We start from the raw sequence: 20,810 nt of genomic DNA, 5'->3' as shown, positions 1-20,810 counted from the left end.
TCTACTGGGAGGTGTGCCATGCTCCTGTGAGTGGGTTCTTCTTATGTGGTAAACACGCCCCCAACATGCTGTTTCACCCCCCCCCCCTTCCCCCCCATGGGGGCCCTGGGAAGTTGTTGTCCTGGGGCCCAGGATTTCTCTTGGCAGCCCTGCCTATCCCCCTGCATCTCCCCATCCCTCTGTCATTCCCTTTACCCTCTATCTCCCTTACACCTCTCCATCCTCCCGTCCCCCTGCACCTCTGCCCCCCCCCCCCATCTCCATGTCTCCTCTTCACCACTCCATCCCCCCTGTCCCCCCTTCACCTCTGTCTCCTTGTCCCCTCTTCTCCTGTCTATCCCCTGTCCTCCCTGCACCCCTGTATGGTACGCAAATACATATAGAAAACATTATAAAAACACTTTATGTAAATTGCTGCCATTATTTACCTAACTTGATTGGGCAGACAGCAGGATGGGGCTGGTGGTAGGTAGCTGATAGGCAGTGGGGCGGGCAAAGGAGGTAAAGTGCCGCGCTAGTCCCTGCCTGTCTCATCCATATATATGCTGTATAGAGCAGCAGCGCTGGAAAGCGAGCACTGTGTGGTGGTGTAGGGGGGGGGGGCTCCCCGGTGGACGCTGTCACAGCCGCCGGCGCAGTGAGCCGGTGGCTGTGACAACGTCCACCGGGGAGCAGCCAGCGTCCACACACAGTGTAAGGACAGCGGGGTGGGCTGTGTGGAAGCCGGGGAATTGCCAGGTAGGAAGAAAGGGAGAGGAGCTCTCTGGCTAGCTGTGTGAGGATACTCATTGACCCACCCGCGGTCCGCCCCATGGGCAGGTCATGGGGCGGGTCAATGAGCGTCCTCACACCGACAGCCAGAGACGAGGAAATTGGAAGTTTAAGTATTGGGTGCTGCAGCTGAAAGAACTGCTGGCTACGGCTAAGTGACCCTGCGCCCTGAGGGCGCCGGGGCTGCGGAGCCGTAGCTACACCACTGAGCACAGCACCAGACTACCTCTGGTGCTGTGCTCAGTGGTGTAGCTACGGCCCCAGCACAGAGGAGACAGTAGTGAGTTTGAAAAAACTCAGGAGCCCGAGGTGTGCTCCCCACCACCAGTGCTGTGCCTAAACACGTGCAAAGGGGGCCGTGCGATCGAATGGGTCCGTCTCCTAGGAGACAGGGCCCCGTTTTTTCCCCTAACCCCTCTCAACCATAAGGCCGAAGAGGGGAAAATAGGGAACGGTGGGTCCTCTTCGCCGAAGCTTAGAGAGACCCTCATTCCTCAACCCCCGGAAGGGTTAGGACGGTGGGTCCTCCGCACCCGAAGGTTTGGAGAGACCCTCAGTAGACTTCCCTCCGCCTTGCGGCTCGGGGTCGTCCTCGGGGGGCACGAAGCTCTCCCCAAAAGGCGAGAGCTTCGGCACATTGGGGAAATGGAAGGCCCGAAAGGGTCGACCACACTACCCAAAAAAACGTGACAAAACTACAAAAAACAAGGAACGTGAAAAGTGACGAACGTGAGAGGGGAAGAGAAATAAATAATAAAGGACCCTAGCCAGAAGGCCAGTTAGAGCCGACTGTCCTCCTTGCTAGGGTGATCCCACCCTAAGCAGAGAGGAGAACAGAGTACACAGCCGCACTGAGGGAGACAGCCCCAGCGAATAAAATATTGCGTTCAAGGTCAAGCCCCAGCAGCAGCACCAACACACCCTCTCCCAACCCACTACTAGACTGGAGTGAAGATGGCGGGCGCAGCTATTTAAAGGCTCGCGAAATCCGGCACCAGGTGATGGCGTTTTGCTGGAATCTCCGAGCGCTGCTCGAATTGATGACGTTAGTGGGGGCTCGGATCTCCGGAATCCATGTCCGCACATCTCTAATTACCAGCAACAGGGTGGACGGCTTTCCATGGGCCCTGCTATGGAAAGTCATCTACCCCTGGGAAAATTGCTAAAACGAAAAACAGCCCAGCAATTTTCCCCATCATCGTTGTCCATACACGCTGGGCAAGATCATAGCACATACAGTATGACCTGAAAGAGTCTTGACTGCAATAAATGGGAAGTTGAACATCCAAATGTGGTTGGATTGGGGGTTAGAGATAGGTTTGCTTTTTGTCCCTATTTCTTAAGTGTCTAAATGTCTACTCTTATTGAAATAGTTAATGTCAGTCCTAGTAGGACGAATAATCCCAGTACGTCTCGTGTAGAGTAGACCAGGCAGCAATCATTAGTATACAGGACACAAGTGTGCACAGAAAGACAACGATGCTCAGCAGCGTACTGCCGTGACTGACTTTTTGTGACTGACACACACACACACACACACACACACACACACACACACACACACACACACACACACACACACACACACACACACACACACACACACACACACACACACACACACACACACACACACACACACACACACACACACACACACACACACACACACACACACACACACACACACACACACACACACACACACACACACACACACTTAACCAGCAGCACCCGCGCAGCGCGCTCCCGAGGCTACACGTGTCAACGTGGCGACAGGTAGCCAATCAGGAGCTTCAGCCCGGTCCAGAAACTTCATTAGCTCCGCCCACCGAGAGCAACGTAATTCCCTGATTGGTGGCAATACGAAGCGGTCACACCCATCCCAGGCCGGCGTTCTGAAGAGGCGTGGCCGGCGTCTAACAGTCTTCTAGCAGTGTGTGTGGACGCTGAAGTCGTGTTATACGCTACAGTACTAGCACCTGGAGGAGCATCCCTGAGTGATCACCAGAGGCAGGCAGGTAGGGGAGGCCAGTTGTCCTGTAACATTGCATGCATAGGGTGAGCCTGGCATCTATGGGGTGATCTGATGGTCTAATAACGCTTAATAGTCACTGTGGACATTAGTGATTGGTTAAGGCATGATTAGCAAGGTTTTAGTAATTGGGTAAACTTGCAGATTTCTGATTACTGCAATATATGCTAACATGACTGTATGCAATATGGCATGAGCTGAATATTGGAATGCTTTAAAGTGGAGGTGGGAAATGTGGTGGTGTGGGTACCACAAGTCCCAGCATGCCCCTACTAGGACTTGTTAATTATACAGTGGTTGGAGTTTGCTTTTATAGACTGTTTTTAGAAGATGTAGCTGTCCGCTGAAAGTCTAACTAAAGATGATATACCCTTAGCAATGATGTTGCAGTGATGCATCCTTAGCTGTATATGGAAAGGTCAGAGGTTATGCCAATGGGTGCCCGGTGTAGTAAGCGACTGGTGATGAATGAACTGCGGTTGTTTCAGGGTTGTAGCAAGCAGAAATATGAGGACGCTAACCGCCCTTCTAGTTGTGGCCTTTTGTACCCCATTGGTGGTGTGTAAGCCAACTCAGGAGAAGAAAGACCGTGTCCACCACGGCAAGGATCTGAGTGACCACCAGCATAATGACGACAAGGACTTCCAGTATGACCATGAAGCGTTTCTGGGCAAAGAGGAAGCCAAAACTTTCGATCAGCTGACGCCAGAAGAGAGCAAGGAGAGGCTGGGGTAAGGACACTGCATATAAATATTTACCACCGTAGGACTATTGCCCAGCTTCCCGGTCCCAGGCATTACAAGGCTCCTGTAACAGCATATTAGGTGTACATTTACTAAAGCTTCTAAGGCCCCATACACACCAGAAAGATTAGCTCACGATTAGGGCTAATTTCGACCGTTGTAACGACGGTTGTGCATGCATTGTGGGTCAATCGTTCGTTTTTCACTCACAATCAGGATCGTTTGCGACGGGATGCGCGCTCCCGTCACGTCGTGTGTCGCATTGGAGATTTTGCCTCCTGCAGCAGAATCTCCAATCCGACCGCAGGTCGGGTGCTGATTGTATGCACATCTGAAGCACATTGTGTGTGCTCCCGTCGTACGGACCGTCGTTCCAATCCGGCTTGTTTATAAAGACACTCCCACCGCAGCCATTTTGCCTCGTGGATGCCGCAGACAGCACAGCTACGGAGGTTCTCGGCGTGGGAAGCTGCCAAAACAAAAAACAGGTATGTGAACTGCAAATGGCCCCTAGTCTTTGTACCCCCTCTGCTAGCCCAGCCCATATTCTTTGTTTTCTTTTTTCCTTCCCCCTTGCCCCACTATGCTAGCCCTGCCCCTTATTAACATTTTAAAAACGACTGTACCACTGTACTCGCGATTTACTAACGATCCGCACATCCGACGGTCGTACGACCATCGTTACCGATGTCGGATCGTTAGCTAATCGTGTGCACCAGGGAACATGATCGTTCCCTAGTCGTTTACCGGCAGCGGGAGAGCGCACCAGGAAAGTGCACGCCAAATCGGTAGCCGATCGTTAGACGATCCTGGTCGTTCTGGTGTGTATGGGGCCTAAAAGTGAGTATATGGCTCATAGCAACCAATGAGATTCTGACTAAAATTTTCTAAAATGCAATAGAGAAATGATATCCAGAATCTGGTTGCCATAGGAAACATCCCTGCTTTTACTTTAAAGAGGTTCTAGTAAATGTACCCCTTATTATGTTATACATTCATTATTGCACTGTTCTGCTATTCCCTGCAGAGTTCTGTGATTCAATGACTCAGGTTCAGAATATGGGGGGTTATTCTGGTTCTCTCCTTCTGGCAAATTCCTTCTTAAATGGACAAAACTATGTGCACTGCAGGGGGGAAGATGTAACATGTGCAGAGAGTTAGATTTGGGTGAGTTATTTTGTTTCTGTGCAGGGTAAATACTGACTGCTTTATTGTTACACTGCAATATAGATCTCACTTTGAAGAAACCCCACCCAAATCTAACTCTCTCTGCACAAGTTACATCTGCCCCACCTGCAGTGCACATGGTTTTGTCCATTTTGATAAGGAATTTGGCAGAAGGAGTGAACCAGAATAACCCCTATGGCACCCCCTGGGCTAGCATCACTAAACTGCATCAGGGGTAGATGTATTAATCAGTGATAAGGGAGAAGAAGTGAAAAGGTGCCTGGTACTTTATCACCGGCCAATCCGTTTCTAACTATCCATTTTTAAACCCAGCCTGTAACTTAACAGTCAGGAGCTGATTGGATGGTGATAACCCACAGGGTCCAATGTGCTTTACTTAAAGCCTGATGGTATATTATGTCTGCAGAGAAGTTAGACCTGGTCAGCCAGAATCCTACTAACACTACCGACTACCATGGATTGCTTGCGTGAACCGCTCTCCATACAACCATAGTAAAGGCAGGAGTGAGTGCAGAGGCTGAGCATACTTTACTAGGGCCTGCACTGGCATGTTCGCTGCTCACATAACTAACACATTCTAGATCAAGCTAACTATAGGAGAGACACCCATAATCTATTACCGTATATACTCGAGTATAAGCCGAGTTTTTCAGCCTTCTTTTTAGCTGAAAAAGCCCCCACTCGGCTTATACTCGAGTCAGTGGCTTCTTTCCTGCGTCCAGCCATCCACTTCGCTGCCCGGCTGCACTTTAAACATAGGCGCGGCTACGGCAACATGGCCGCCGGCCTCCTGCACTATACATGTCCTCAGTGCAGGAGGCCGGCGGCCATGTTGCCGTAGCCGCGCCTTTTTTCAAAGTGGAGCCGGGCAGCGAAGTGGACGGCAGGGCAGTGGCGGCGGCCGCGTACCCCCCCCCCCCCCCCCCCGTGGAGCCTGTCAGCGGCGCACCCTAAACACCCTGGAGTCGGATGATGGAGGAGGTAAGCGGTGACTGCTCCCTCCCCCCTCCGTGTGTGGTGTCCCTTGCATGCGCTTTCCTCCTACTTCCCGCTAGTGCTGCAGCCTCTGTGTCTGGCGTTGAGATCAGGAAATAGCGTCTGTACAGGGGCTGTGGTCTGTGGTGTCCTGTTTGTATGCAGGAGTAGCAGCCTGTGATGTCCTGCTATTAGGCAGGGGGAGCCCCCTGTGGTGTCCTGCTATGAGGCAGGGGGAGCCCCCTGTGGTGTCCTGCTATTAGGCAGGGGGAGCAGCCTGTGGTGTCCTGCTATTAGGCAGGGGGAGCAGCCTGTGGTGTCCTGCTATTAGGCAGGGGGAGCAGCCTGTGGTGTCCTGCTATTAGGCAGGGGGAGCCGCCTGTGGTGTCCTGTTATTAGGCAGGGGGAGCCCCCTGTGGTGTCCTGCTATGAGGCAGGGGAGCCCCCTGTGGTGTCCTGCTATTAGGCAGGGGGAGCCCCCTGTGGTGTCCTGCTATTAGGCAGGGGGAGCAGCCTGTGGTGTCCTGCTATTAGGCAGGGGGAGCAGCCTGTGGTGTCCTGCTATTAGGCAGGGGGAGCAGCCTGTGGTGTCCTGCTATTAGGCAGGGGGAGCCGCCTGTGGTGTCCTGCTATTAGGCAGGGGGAGCCGCCTGTGGTGTCCTGCTATTTTTATACAGGGAAATATACCAGTAGCTGCTGCATTTCCCACCCTAGGCTTATACTCGGGTCAATAAGTTTTCCCAGTTTTTTGTGGTAAAATTAGGTGCCTCGGCTTATATTCGGGTCGACTTATACTCGAGTATATACTATCTGATTACATGGTCAGCAAATCTTAATTCATTGATGGCCAAAATGACAAAATTCTAATTCACCGCTATGGAAGTGACTTTCATCTTCTTTGCTGGCTGTCTATACCATGTGCTTATACAGGGATAAGGAGATGATCGCCACCTCACCATCTTTCCTGCCGACACGTTAGTCGTTGCTACACAGGCACGCTGTTCCTGCGTCACACTGACAGACATGCTGTAGATCAGATCAGGCCTGGACTGTGGCTCCCCAGCTGTTGGGAAACTGCAATTCCCAGCATGCCTTGCCACAGTTTTAGCATTTCCTGATAGCATAACTGTCGCAAAACATGCTGGGACTTGTAGTTTTACAACACTGGTTGGCCAAGCCTGCTGTAGATCAAAGGAATGCTGACAGTAGTGGCATTTGTAGTTCCACAACAATGCAAGTACCCACATCTTCTGTAGCTTCTAGGGACGGCACTCCTTCATTTACTGAGTGCATGGCCATACACAGGGATGCAGACAAAATCCCGGCGGTCGAAATACCAACGCCGGAATCCTGACCGCCGCAATGCCGGCACTTTGTCCCTCTATTGACTTCAGATCATTTTCCGGCAATAACTAAAGTGATTCATATTCCTCGACTACCGTCCTGTCATTTTCAGTAGACATTTTGCACATATCTCACAGCAACGCTGGCACTCAAAGGTTTGTGGATCAGTGATGCTTTGAGTTTATCCACAGAACAATTAGCTGTGAGCAGTGGTGAGGTACTGGAAGCAGTGTTTGTGCCGGCAGTGCAGAATGTGGTGAGGTACTGGAAGCAGTGTTTGTGCCGGCAGTGCAGAATGTGGTGAGGTACTGGAAGCAGTGTTTGTGCCGGCAGTGCAGAATGTGGTGAGGTACTGGAAGCAGTGTTTGTGCCGGCAGTGCAGAATGTGGTGAGGTACTGTAAGCAGTGTTTGTGCCGGCAGTGCAGAATGTGGTGAGGTACTGTAAGCAGTGTTTGTGCCGGCAGTGCAGAATGTGGTGAGGTACTGTAAGCAGTGTTTGTGCCGGCAGTGCAGAATGTGGTGAGGTACTGTAAGCAGTGTTTGTGCCGGCAGTGCAGAATGTGGTGAGGTACTGGAAGCAGTGTTTGTGCCGGCAGTGCAGAATGTGGTGAGGTACTGGAAGCAGTGTTTGTGCCGGCAGTGCAGAATGAGGCAGAAGCTGTACTGTAGTAAGATGCTCTCTGTTCATGATTGCAGAATGTGCCTATTGTTTAACTCCATACAAGGGTGGGGAGAGCTGAACTGTAACTTTGCACTGCAGCATAGAACAGGGGAATGTGCAGTTCTGTCCCAAGGACGGCCTTCGTGGGGAGGGACACTATGCACAATTCCCACCCTACAAAGGGCTTGGGGGTCGGGAACATTCCAGACTGTTAACGTGGCAGTATCCAGATTTTTTTTCCCCTGGTTTCCTTCTTAAGTGTCGGGTAAGAATAGGACAGAATCTTGAGATTTCGAAAAAAAAGTTCCCCACCCCTTAAGGAAACTGTGTTCAAATTATTTTGCTCACAGTATATGAGAGAGCTGTACATTATGCCTGTTCTACGTTGTAAGAAGTGATCACTTTTTATCTTGTTCTTTATATCTTAACAAATGCCTAAAGCAGTGGATTCCAAATGGAGGGGCAGATTTATTAAGCTTGGTGAAGTGATAGTGTCTATTTTTTTTTTTTTTTATCACCGGCCAATCAGCTCCTACCTGTGAAGTTACAGGCTTGGTTTAAAAAATAACAGGTAGGAGTTGATTTGGCCAGTGATAAAAACCAGACACTTTATCACTTCACCGAGCTTAATAAATCTGCCTCTCTGTCCTCAACACATAACAGACCAAGTTTTAAAGATATTCATGGCTGAACATAGATTGTTAAATGTAATGGATTGAGATCCTAGTTCTATGTGCTTACACACTGGGGGATCCAGGTGATGATAGAGATTGGTTACAAGTATCGAAATAGGGTTATTTGAAAGCAGATAAAGTTACACCACAGTGAAATTTATAAATCTACCAGAATAAGAACGTTCATAACACACATATAGGGTTCACTTACCCATAACAAGTTAGATACGGACAGGCAGTGTGTGTATATATATATATATATTTTTTTTTATTTTTTTTTAAACACTTTTTCTACAATCATTTTCACTTATTTTATCATTACTGTAAGATCCTCAGTGCACCCATGATACTACTTACTGTTCTCTGTTTATGGGTGTAGTCGCATTCTAGTAGTGGGTAGCACCTCCAAGCGAAATAAAGAAATGATTATTTCTAGTATAATATATTTAAAGAATAGGGGATAAGAGGGTCTCCTAAACTACATTTCGAGGCTGGTTCAGGATTCCTTTGTGTCTGTTTTTAAACTAAGGGCCTTATTATGGTTGACAGGCAGCACTGCGAAGTTCGCAGAGTGCCGCCCGCATGGCAGTGAATGGATGTTTTGCATAAATATCCATTCTCAGCTTAGGTTTCGACACCCACGTATTTAGATGTTCGTTAACCATCAAATCATGTGGAGCGTTTTAGCTATGTAAAATGTGCTTAATCGCGTCCAACACATCTTGTGCCATTATAATGGCACAAGACCGACTCGATGAACGCGATTACAATGTGTAAAATATTTTAACATTGAACCCTATGGGAAAATCGGGTGCATCGCGCGCGTCGCGTGCCATGTTAATGCACCCGACCGACGCGATGGACCCGATTTTGCCTTTGCCGGCAAAATGGACCTGATTTCAAAGGAAATCGGGTCCATCGGGGGTAATCGTGTACCTTAAGTTAAGGTACACGATAACCCCCGATGGTGGCCGTGCTAGGAAACAAGTACCATTAGGCCCTATGTGTCCTATCTCAGCCACTGAATTTCAATGCTAAGCAATCATTTTCTTGCACATATTTAGTGCCAGTTCCATATCATGTCCGCGGCAGTGCCAGTTCCATATCATGTCTGCGGCAGTGCCAGTTCCATGTCATGTCCGCGGCAGTGCCAGTTCCATGTCATGTCCGCGGCAGTGCCAGTTCCATATCATGTCCGCGGCAGTGCCAGTTCCATATCATGTCCCCAGTAGTGCTTTTTAGTAAAACTATGGATTTCAGAATAATTTGGATAACCGATATCTGGATAAGGGATACTCAACATGAATATTGTTTAATCCTATTGTGCTCGTCAGAACCGAGGACAGTTGTAATCTGTACAGTTTTGGTTCCTTGCAGGAAAATAGCCGATAAGATTGACAGTAATAATGACTCGTATGTCACGGCACCTGAGCTGTTGGCGTGGATGAAGTTAGCGCACGGGCGATTTGTCTCGGAAGATGTTGATAAGCAGGTGCTCCTGTTCGATAAGAACCGCGATGGATCTGTGTCTTGGGAGGAGTACTCCAAACAGACGTACTCCCACCTAATAGGTGACTTATTTTTATTTTTTCATTCTAATCCATCTTTTCTCTCATCCCCAGGAAGATAGTTAATAAGATTGACAAGGATAAAGATGGCTTTGTCACTGGCGAGGAGCTGAAAGATTGGATCACACACACCCAGAACCGATATATCTATGAGAACGTTAACAAGCATTGGGCAGATTACGATAAAAATAAAGATGATAAAATATCTTGGGAGGAATACAAGAACACTACGTATGGGTATGCAGCAGGTAAGAGGATGAAAGCATTACCTGGACGTCCTCCATCGTGTAAAACCGCGCCTTTCTCCTAACTGGCTGTTAAACAAAATCAACCGCTATGATCAGCTAATCTGCATGGCTTGCAACACTCTTTGGGGGCAATTCAGGTTGGTTTGCAAAGCACATTTGGTTTGCTGATGGACAAAACCATGTGCACTGCAGGTTAGAGTGAGAGTTAGATTTGGGTGAGTTATTTTGTTTCTGTGCAGGGTAAATACTGGCTGCTTTATTTTTACACTGCAATATAGCTATCCGTTTCAAGTACAAACCCCACCCAAATCAAACTCTCTCTGCACATGTTACATCAGCCCCACCTACAGTACACATGGTTTTGTCCATTAGCAAACCAACCTGAATCACCCCCTTTATATGAATTTACTTGGATCTAGGCTGGCACATTTGCATGGCTGTTACTGGACAAGGTGCTTTGAAAGCTGCCCGCAGTACATTGTTACTGTGATTGCATGATCATTGGCTATTTGTGGCATCCTCTCCCCTGTCCTGTTACTGTCTCATGTATTTGTGCTCCCTATCCTCAGTTATTGGAGTAGTGTCACATTGGATGTTTCATCTTGCCAAATAACTGGTTGTCCTGGCTGGTTATTTGGGCAGTGGGCCTCGTCCTGTGTCTGTAACCACATACTAGGCCACTCGTGTGTGTCTTTACTAGATTCAGTGCAGTTTTTGTTCCCTGCAAACGTATGCTTTCATTCTCTTATCTGCAATCTATGGGGAGGTGATCGGGGGCTGTTCGGAGAGTGAAGCTAAAATATACTCCAGGGCTCCCTATGCAGTGTTGACTGTAAGTTCTGTTGGTGTAGTCTATTTCACTGCAAATGCTCTGGAGATGCAGGTAATACAGGATATGGTCAGTTGGTGCTCGCACACCCTGATGCTTACAGATAGGGTAGTTAGTAGAGGGATGGGTTCCTTCAAATTGTTTCTGCAGCAATATAAAATGGATCCAGCAACCGGCTCTGCCAGCTACTGTACTACTAATGCTTAGCTTTAAATTGCTTGCATGATCTTACTGTAAAATATAATGTACCATTGGATCTAATGTGAAGTAGTTTCTATGTATTATATTAAACCTTTGGTGTTTAGAATACACATCTTTACTTGAAATGAAAGAACAAAAGGAATATTTGCGGTATGCACATTTTCGTTGTACCGTTGGTTGCCAAACTCGGTCATCAGGACCCCGGACAGCTCCCCCCATTTTCCAGGACTCAGGTGTACTCATTGCTGACACATTTCCTGGGTCACCTAGCAGGTGCACATGAGTACCCATTACTCACTGACACATTTTCCAGGTCACCCAGCAGGTGCACGTGTGTATGTATTACTCACTGGCACATGTCCCAGATTACCTGGCAGGTACATAGGTGTAAAGCAGCCCATACACGCTGCTTTATGGGCGTGCTTTCCGTGCTGTACTAGCACGGATCAAATCGCATTGCATTGCATGTGCACACGTTGTGCATGCAATGCGATGCGATTTGATGAGAACTAGGTACAAAATGTATGTGCAAGCACATACTTTTTGTACTGTGCGATGAGGTGCGCGGGAGCGCGCACCTCAAAGCACACATCGGGTCAGCTCTTATAGCAGCGTGTATGGGCTGCTTAAGTATTACTCACTGACACATTTCCCAGGTCACCCAGCAGGTGCACAGGTGTACTCATTACTCACTGGCACATTTCCCAGATTACCTGGCAGGTACATAGGAGTACATATTACTCACTGACACATTTCTCACGTCACCTGGTATAGGATACGGTCATAGGTATACTCATAACTGAAATCTGATGGGTTTCAGTAACATTCATTTTTATTTTATCTTCTCAAAAAATCAGCAAGTCAGAGATTTAGGGGGAATTCAGTTGCATTATTCCCTCTAGTGCAGGCATGTCCAAACTATGGCCCTCTAGCTGTTGTGAAACTACACGTCCCATCATGCCTTGCTATTAGGAAATGCTAAAACTATGGCAAAGCATGCAGGGATGTGTAGTTTCACAACAGCTGGAGGGCCACAGTTTGGACATACCTGCTCTAGTGTTAGCTACGCGTCATGTACCACAACAATGCAGCTGCTTGCTATCGTGTTCCGGTTGCCCAGCAATGCATCACAGAACCAGGAAACAAAGCTGAATAAGGCCTTAATTCACTTTTCGCCTATATGTGCGCTCCTGTTTATCTGGCTATCCAATTGGGATATAGTGAAATCGTCATTCACCCGATAATTCTTGCTGGTGAAACCTATGATAAGTCTTGGTGAAAATGGGGAGGTGGTGAAAAAAAAAATCCCTATCGAGAATTATTACGTATTATTTTTCCTAAAAGACCATTAACCCCATATATATCATAAACTGTTCGGTCTATATTATTCAGGGGAAGATGAATTCTATGATGTGCTTGATAAGGAGAGATATAGGAAAATGATGAAACGCGACGAGAGGCGGTTTAAGGTAGCGGACAAAGATGGCGATTTGATTGCCACCCGTGATGAGTTTACAGCCTTCCTGCACCCAGAAGAATTTGACTACATGAGAGACATTGTGGTAACGGTGAGTTTCTTCTACTAACAAACCAATAGCCACAACTTCAAACTACATCTTTAGGCTGCGGTTATGAACCTGCAATGTGATATGCTAATGAAGAGATGGTGGGTGGGTAGATTGTCAGGTGCTATGATAGAAGGGTGGAGGGTGCTACTACTGGTACAGGGGATTGTGGGAAAGGAGGCAGGTGCTACTACTGGCAATGGGAATTATGGGAAGGGTGGTGGGTGTTTCCTTTGGTACAGAGAATTATGAGTGGAAGAGTGGCTGGTACTATCACCTATCTAGGGAATTATGGGAAGGATGTTTATTACTCCTGTGAGGATTAACTGCATGCATGAATATTTTATGTTTTTGTTTTATTTGTTTCTCACAGGAAACCATTGAGGACATGGATAAGAATGGAGATGCTGCAGTGGATGCTGATGAATACATAGGTAACTTAATATCAGATTCTGACCCTCACACTTCACTACACATGTAAAGACTGAAATCTAGGACCATACTGTATATTGATGACCGTATTGGGGATATTTCCTGTTGGCTACCAGTAATTAAGCATCCTATTTCCACCTTTTCCCTCCCAGCGGACATGTACACACCCGAAACAGATGAGCCGGAGCCAGATTGGGTGAAAACCGAGCGCCAGCAGTTTAAGGATCACCGGGACCTGAATAAGGATGGAAAGATGGACCATACAGAGATCAGCCACTGGATCCACCCACATGATTATGATCATGCTGATTTGGAGGCCAAGCACCTTATCTACGAGTCTGACAAAGACAAGGTGAGACACTAGCGGAGTGCTTCCAGCACCAGATCCTCACATGGGGATCAGCACACTGACCACGACAGCGTCAGATATTGCTGTGTATGGTAAAATGTGACAGATGGCGTAATATTAAGCACGATCGGTGGTGGAATCAGTGTTATCCCGCCTAGTAGGGGCAGGCTGCCTGCTGCCGCATATTGGGGCTCATTCTAATTCACTCGGCCCCTGGCGAATTCGCACTGGGGACCGAAGTTTAGCCTCTGCACATATGCAGGGCTGCTGCGCAAGTGACTTGCATAGTTGCTGAGGCATTTGCTTGGGGTGGGTGGTGGAATGAGGGGGGGTGGTGCATGTGGATGCCCAGCGATTCCAACATGGTCAAAAGGTCGACACAAGCAATAGGTTGACATTTAGGTGTTTTTTTTGGTGTCTGTTGACATGGACACCGGCTAAGTGTATAAAAAAAAAACCTGTGAAAAGCTCATGTCGACTTATTGCTGGTGTCGACTCTGACCATGTCAATCTAAGGTATGTGGTCCTTTTTCATGTGTTGACCTATGGCCTGTCCAACAATAGTGGCCGTCCTATTGGCTGTCAACCTTTTATTAGTCAACCTGCCTATCAAGTGAATAGCCCCCAGTATCACTATTCTGCTGGATACAGATAACGGGAGCTGTATGGGAAAATACCATGATAAAAATGTCTAAGAGATCTATGAGGATTTTCCCATTTTAATAATAATTTAGGATTACAGTCTTACTGGCGCAGCTGGATGCCTGGTAATTGCACCATGGTATAGAAGAGGTATGAGATAATTGTGGCTCTCCAGCGGGTGTGGAACTATAACAACCAGCAGGACTTGCTGTGAATTACAGTATCACATAGCTGTAACAGAATTCCAAGCTGTATGTACATATTATGAGGCCACCAATAGGAATGGACGTGCTAATTGCTCACACTTCTGTCCGCATCAAGCATAGGTGACATTGCGTGTTCCTTTCCTGTGCAGCTGCTCCATAATCTGTGCCTCCTGGGTACTGGGCTGGGGTTCAAAGTGGTCCTGCTGGGTGTGAAGCCTATTTGTACTCACACTTTGGGTTTACAGCACTCGGCCGCCCCCCTCCTTCTACTAAACATTTATTCAGCTGCGTCCGTCTTTGGTTAGAGCCGTCTTGTGATGTTTCCTGTTGGACAATGTCTAACATCACTATACGTATATATTAAGATCCGCACAGGTTCTTATTGACATGCTCTAGTATTTCGGTATGGTATGCAATATACTGGTCTTAGAAAGATGCTACTAACAAATAGTTGCAGTAGTGTTTTACATATGTCTGACCTGGTCTCTCACGTATGGTGAGGTTGGCTGTTCTGAGGTTGGGCTAGTGCTCTGGAGAAAGCAGCTCAGCCATTGATTCAGTACTGGTGACATCACCATGGCACCAAGTGACCTCACTCATGTAATGTATGGATAATATCATAGTGACTGCCTGCACTTTGTCTAGGTAGTAGCTACACTTAACCATACAGATCATTAACACTGCAGCCCCCAGTAATTAATGACATATATGGACCATAATATTGTATGCCTAAATAGGCATTGAACGTATGTATTCTATAAACTTACATAGAAGCTATGAGGTGGGTATGTGGTAGAACAAACGTTTAGCCAATTGCTGTTCTGTGGGCACAGATATTGGCTGCCTGGAAGGATGGTTGATCTGTTGGATGAGTGACATCATATCCAGTGGCGACTCCAGGGGTGGGGTTTCAGCACAGTTCAAAATTCAAATAGGGGAGCCCCACATACTGCCATTCTAACCTGACTCACTGGCAGTTGATGTTTCTCCCCTATTTTAAGTTTGAACTGTGCTGCAGCCCCTCCTCTGGAGCCGCCACTGATCATATCTGTGTTGGGCTGGGAGGGTGGTGGTTTGGTACCACAGCCTTTAACCGCAGTCCCACAGTAGCTGACAAATCTACCCCAACCACCTGCCAATGTATGTTACAGCAGGGTGGGTTTGGCTGAAGGGGGAGGCAATGTTGCACCTGTATAACAGCAGCCCTGCTTATGAAACTAGAAGTTTGGCTTATGTTTGTTTTATATATTTTAGTGTAAATGTCAGTGAAGGATGTGACAATATATAACTGCAGCAAGAGGTATATGCTTTATTGCAGTTAATTAAATGTATGACAGTGCACATCCTCCAATATTGTCAGTATAAAAGACTAATAAATTATTGTGCTCTAGTGGTAAAATTACATATACTAATATACTTGGCCAGATGTATCAAGCTTGTTATCAAGCAGGACGAAGTGATAAAATGGAGTGTAATAAACAGCCAGCCAATCCGCTCCTAGCTACTGTGTTATAGGCTGGTAGTGTTCCTTCTAGGAACCAGACGGGCAGGGTGTCGCTGCAAAGGGGGCAGTGTAAGGTGGGCGGACCAGGCTCGCCTACATCACAAAAGGGGTGGGCCTGGCTGCCACCGTCGCTGAGGAGGGGGGCCAGGCCCCGCCGAAGGCTCTGCATCACTGGGGAAGCGCCGGGCATCGCCATCTACGGCAGCACTGGCCTTCCCTGGTCACTCAGGCGGGGTCAGAGGGAGGCTCTTTTAGCGGGGTGCATTTAGCCCTTTAACCCCTTCCTGACACAGCCAGTTTTTGCCTTCCTGACAGAGCCCTTTTTTTCAATTCTGACATGTATCACTTAAGTGGGGATAACTTTTTTTTGCTTTTACTTATCCCAGTGATTTTGAGATTGTTTTCTCGTGACACATTGTACTTCAAGTTAGTGGTAAATTTTCGTCGATACAGTCTGTGTTTTTTTGTGAAAAATACAAAAATGTTGTAAAAAAATAGAAAATTTAGCAATTTGCAAAATGTTAAATTTTCGGCTTGTGAGACAAATAATCTTATCACTCAAAATAGTTAATAACTAACATAGACCATATGTATACTTTATGTTGCCATCATTATTTCAACCTCATTTTCATTTTTTTGGACACTAGGAGGCTTAAAATATGAATAGCAAATTCTCAAATTTTCAAGAAAATTTCAAACTCTGATTTTTTTTAGGGACCAGTTCAGTTCTGATGTGACTTTGAGGGACTTGTATGTGAGACACCCCCATAAATTATACCATTTCAAAAACTGCACCCCTCACAGTATTCAAAACAGCATTTTGGAAGTTGTTAACCCTTTAGGTGTTTCACAGGAATTAAAACAAAGTGTAGGTGAAATTTCAAAATTTCATTTTTTTTGCAGATTTTCAATTTTAATACATTTTTCTAAGGAACACAGTAGATTTTACTAGAGAAATGTGACTAAAAATTGATTCCCCCAATTCTTTTGTTTTCATAAATATCCTATATGTGGCCCTAGTGTGCACGTTGACCAAACCACAGGCTTCATAATAGAAGGAGCACCTACTTGATTTTGGAGCCTCCTTTTTATGAGATTATTTTTTAGGCACCATGTAGGTTTCTAGGCACCATAAGATGCTAAAAGTTAGGAACCCCCCAACAAGTGACCCCATTTTGCAAACTACACCCCTCAGGGAATTCATCTAGGGGTATAGTGTACATTTCAAACCCCCAGGGGTTTCACCAATTGTGGTACAACTGGGCAGTGAAAATGAAAAAAATTTAATTTTTCATTTTCACAGCTCAGTTGTATCAAAATTGGTGAAACCCCTGGGGGTTTGAAATGTACACTATACCCCTTGATGAATTCCCTAAAGGGTGTAGTTTGCAAAATGGGGTCACTTGTGGGGGGGTTCCACTGTATGGGTGCTTCAGGGGTCATTCAACCAGAATCTGTGCTGCAAAATCCAAATATCACTCCTTCCCTTCTGAGTCCTGCCATGCACCCAACTGGTATTTTTTGGTCACATGTGAGGCATTGCCGTACTCGGGAGAAATTGGGGCACAGATTTTGGGGTGCTTTGTCTCCTTCATTCCTTGTGAAAATGAAAAATTTTGAGCCAGATCTGCATTTTTGTGTAAAAAAATGTAATTTTTTACACAAAAATGCAGTTCTGGCTCAAAATTTTTCATTTTCACAAGGAATGAAGGAGACAAAGCACCCCAAAATCTGTGCCCCAATTTCTCCCGAGTACGGCAATGCCTCACATGTGACCAAAAAATACCATTTGGGTGCATGGCAGGACTCAGAAGGGAAGGAGTGATATTTGGTGGTGGAATGAATGGTGGGTGCTATGTCGCATTAGCAAGACCCCCGAAGCACCAATACAGTGGAACCCCCCCACATGTGACCCCATTTTGCTCACCAGCTTTGGGAGGGGGGCTGGCGCTGCGGCTGGTGGGGGGGTGGGAGGGGTGCTGATGCTGCGGCAGCCGGGTGGGTGGGAGGGAGGAGGGGAGGCTGCCGGGTGTTCACATTTGAACAGCCAATCGCAGCGATCGCCGCGAGGGGGGATGTCTGCTGTCAGGGACAGCAGACATCTCCAAACTGTCACCGCGTCTATAGACGCGGTGACAGTTTAAAACCATGACGTATATATACGTCTTCGGTCGGGAAGTACCTCCCGACCATGACGTATATATACGTCATATGTCGGGAATATCTTTCTATCTATATATATATATATATATAATTTCAGAACATTTACATCTCATTTTATGTATTTTATTTTTTTTATTTGTGCTGCAGCTGGCGGGGGGGGGGTGGGAGGGGGGAAGCGCTGCGTGCGCTGCGTGCGCTGCGGCTGCCGGAAGGAGGGACAGCCGGGTGAGCTGCCCTGGTGCTGGCGATCGGTGGTGATCGGTGCTGTACTTAACAGCACCGATCACTGTGTTACCGAGCGGCTTAGCCGCCGGTAACACAGGAAACGCTGTGATTGACTGTTCACATTTGAACAGCCAATCACAGCGATCGCCGACCGGGGGGGGCATCCCTGCCCCCCCTAGGCAGCGAGGGGGGATGTCTGCTGTCAGGGACAGCAGACATCTCCAAACTGTCACCGCGTCTATAGACGCGGTGACAGTTAGAACTCATGACGTACATTTACGCCATGTGTCGGGAAGTCCTTCCCGACCATGACGTAAATGTACGTCAAATGTCGGGAAGGGGTTAAAAATCGGGCAGGGCGCAGTGCCCCGCTAAAAAAGCCTAGCGGGAACACTAGGCTGGGATTAAAAATGACAGGTAGTAGCTGATTGGCTGGTTGTTTATCTCTCTCCATTACTTTTTGAAGCTTGAAAAAAAGATTTTAGATAATAAATTCTTTTGTACTAGATCAACCAATCCATCATTTTTTACTTCATCCTAATTTACAGGATTTTTTTATCTACCTATTTTCATTTATTTTACCAAGCGCAGCACACAACCCTCCATCTTTTTTTCTTGTTTATCCAGTACAGGACTAACTATCCTGTCACAGAGCAGCAGCTAGGGAAACACAGCTCCAGCTAGGCGCACCTGCACCCAGACCCACCTAGTGTGGTCAGGGTCTCCTCCACTTTTTGAAGCTTGATACATCTGGTTTTAAAAGAACATGACTGCTTTTAGTAAGAATTTTTTTTTCGTATATTATACATGGGAATAATCCTTCTTTCCTCCTCAGGATGATAAACTAACGAAGAGTGAAATCTTGGATAACTGGAATATGTTTGTCGGCAGCCAAGCAACAAACTACGGCGAGGACCTGACAAGGCGGCACGATGAATTTTGATACTTGTCTGTGTGCTCCTGGCCGAGCATGGATCTCCTCAGCACATTGCTGGTGCCTCAGAATTTAATTCTAGTTGTGGCAATGGGGACCCCGGGGATGGGACTGAAGCTGTATTTTTACTTTAAGTATTTTTTTTTTACCAATGTCAAAAGGACTAATCTGGTGCTCAGGACGACTACCAATGTCTACACGTGTTATGGATTGGACTTCATGGAAGTGGAGATAAAGGAGGGTTACCGGGCCATTGTCCCTGTTCTTTCTTCTGGTCATCGCCTATTGATTTTCTGTTATTGTTTCTGCTGCCTAAACTATTAACCCAGTAAATGATCAGTCCATAATCTTATTTAAAATACAACCTAAATATGGAAGCAGTGCACACTAGCCTAGCAGATAGGGGGAGGGGGGTGTACAATTAATCATGACTCACAGCATAGCAATGACTGCCCAGGGGTTCATCAGCGTAGCCTACAGTGAACACTAGAGTGCAGTCAAACATTGATAGGGAGGGTTATCACACACACACCCCCCCTCCCCCCCTGGATCCGCCCATGTAGCCTAGGCACTATGGAGGTTATGTGTCCTGAAAGATTTGTATGACTTTCTGCAGAGGTTGTTTGAATCTATGAACACAATGAAAAAAAAAACATTTTACATTTAAGAAGTATTCTCTGATTATTTCATAGCGTGTGTGCAATGTATGTATGGAGCCATTTGAACAATGTTTAGATGCCTCTTTCGCATGGCATAAATGTGCCTATAAATATCTGTACAGGGTGCGTTATACACAGTGGTGCTCTGAGTGACGTTCGGGTTTCTCATGCCTAATACATACACTCCACATTGCTGCCTATTCTAGCAACTCTCCTAGAGAAGAGTAGACTTTGTGTACACTAAGAAACAGATGTATCAAACCAGGACAGCTGGAGCAACCAACGAAATGCTAGCTACCATTTATCTCGTAGTATATTATATAAAAGAAAAGCTGATTGGCTGCTCTGGGCAGTTTTTTTTTTTTTGTCCTATTTACAAGCATTGCGAGTACTTTAACACGTGGGCCTGTGTGCAGATTTCCCCCTCCTTCCATATTACCTGGCTTCTGCAAACACCTCATTCTGGCAATAAGTACGGAACCTTCGAAGACTGGGGCAGAGCATGTGATTGCTTCTGAGTGGATGCTGTGGAATATAGTGTTTAGTCTGGGTGCTGCATATGTAGTGTGGGGGCCACACAGACCCACGTATATGGCACACCCTCCACCCACTACAGATACACCACAGTATGGAGACTGCCCTGCATGATAAACTAGCTCTTATGCGCAGAACAACTACCCGCCGCGAGCCCTAGAGCTGGAATGGATAGCAGGAGTGTGCAGATGGATGTTCCTATGGGCAACTACATGTTAAAACAGCATTGTTGCTCTCTTAATATTAGAGCATGCAGGATAAAACTGGCTGCAAAAGTGTATCGTTACCTGTGGGTGAGACTTTAAGTTTCTCAGACACGAATGCAGATTCCATTAGGTTCCAAAAATATTTTACTACAA

General features: G+C 46.8%; 1 protein-coding gene across 3 annotated transcripts; it reads left to right on the top strand.

Annotated features, from left to right (window-relative positions):
- The first annotated feature begins 2,682 nt into the window (after positions 1-2,682).
- Positions 2,683-19,954, top strand: RCN3 (reticulocalbin 3). 3 transcript variants are annotated; one of them, XM_083162425.1, is made up of 7 exons: positions 2,683-2,792; positions 3,295-3,537; positions 10,015-10,208; positions 12,631-12,806; positions 13,177-13,237; positions 13,388-13,587; positions 19,160-19,925. In XM_083162425.1, exons 2-7 carry the CDS (start codon positions 3,314-3,316, stop codon positions 19,265-19,267), a joined length of 963 nt encoding a protein of 320 aa, XP_083018551.1. In that variant the 5' UTR covers positions 2,683-2,792; positions 3,295-3,313; the 3' UTR covers positions 19,268-19,925. The 3 variants fall into 3 exon arrangements, with proteins under 3 accessions (XP_083018551.1, XP_083018550.1, XP_083018549.1); XM_083162424.1 differs by lacking the exons at positions 2,683-2,792; positions 10,015-10,208 and adding an exon at positions 9,770-9,963 and having other exon boundaries at positions 2,800-3,537; positions 19,160-19,954; XM_083162423.1 differs by lacking the exon at positions 2,683-2,792 and having other exon boundaries at positions 2,801-3,537.
- The last annotated feature ends 856 nt before the right edge of the window (positions 19,955-20,810 follow it).

The sequence above is a fragment of the Crinia signifera genome, chromosome 19 (assembly GCF_055691185.1).
Source record: "Crinia signifera chromosome 19, ASM5569118v1, whole genome shotgun sequence".
NCBI classification, from domain to species: Eukaryota; Metazoa; Chordata; class Amphibia; order Anura; family Myobatrachidae; genus Crinia; species Crinia signifera.
The sequence above is the reverse complement of the archived record's forward strand: the minus strand, read 5'-3'. Positions and strand labels throughout refer to the sequence as shown.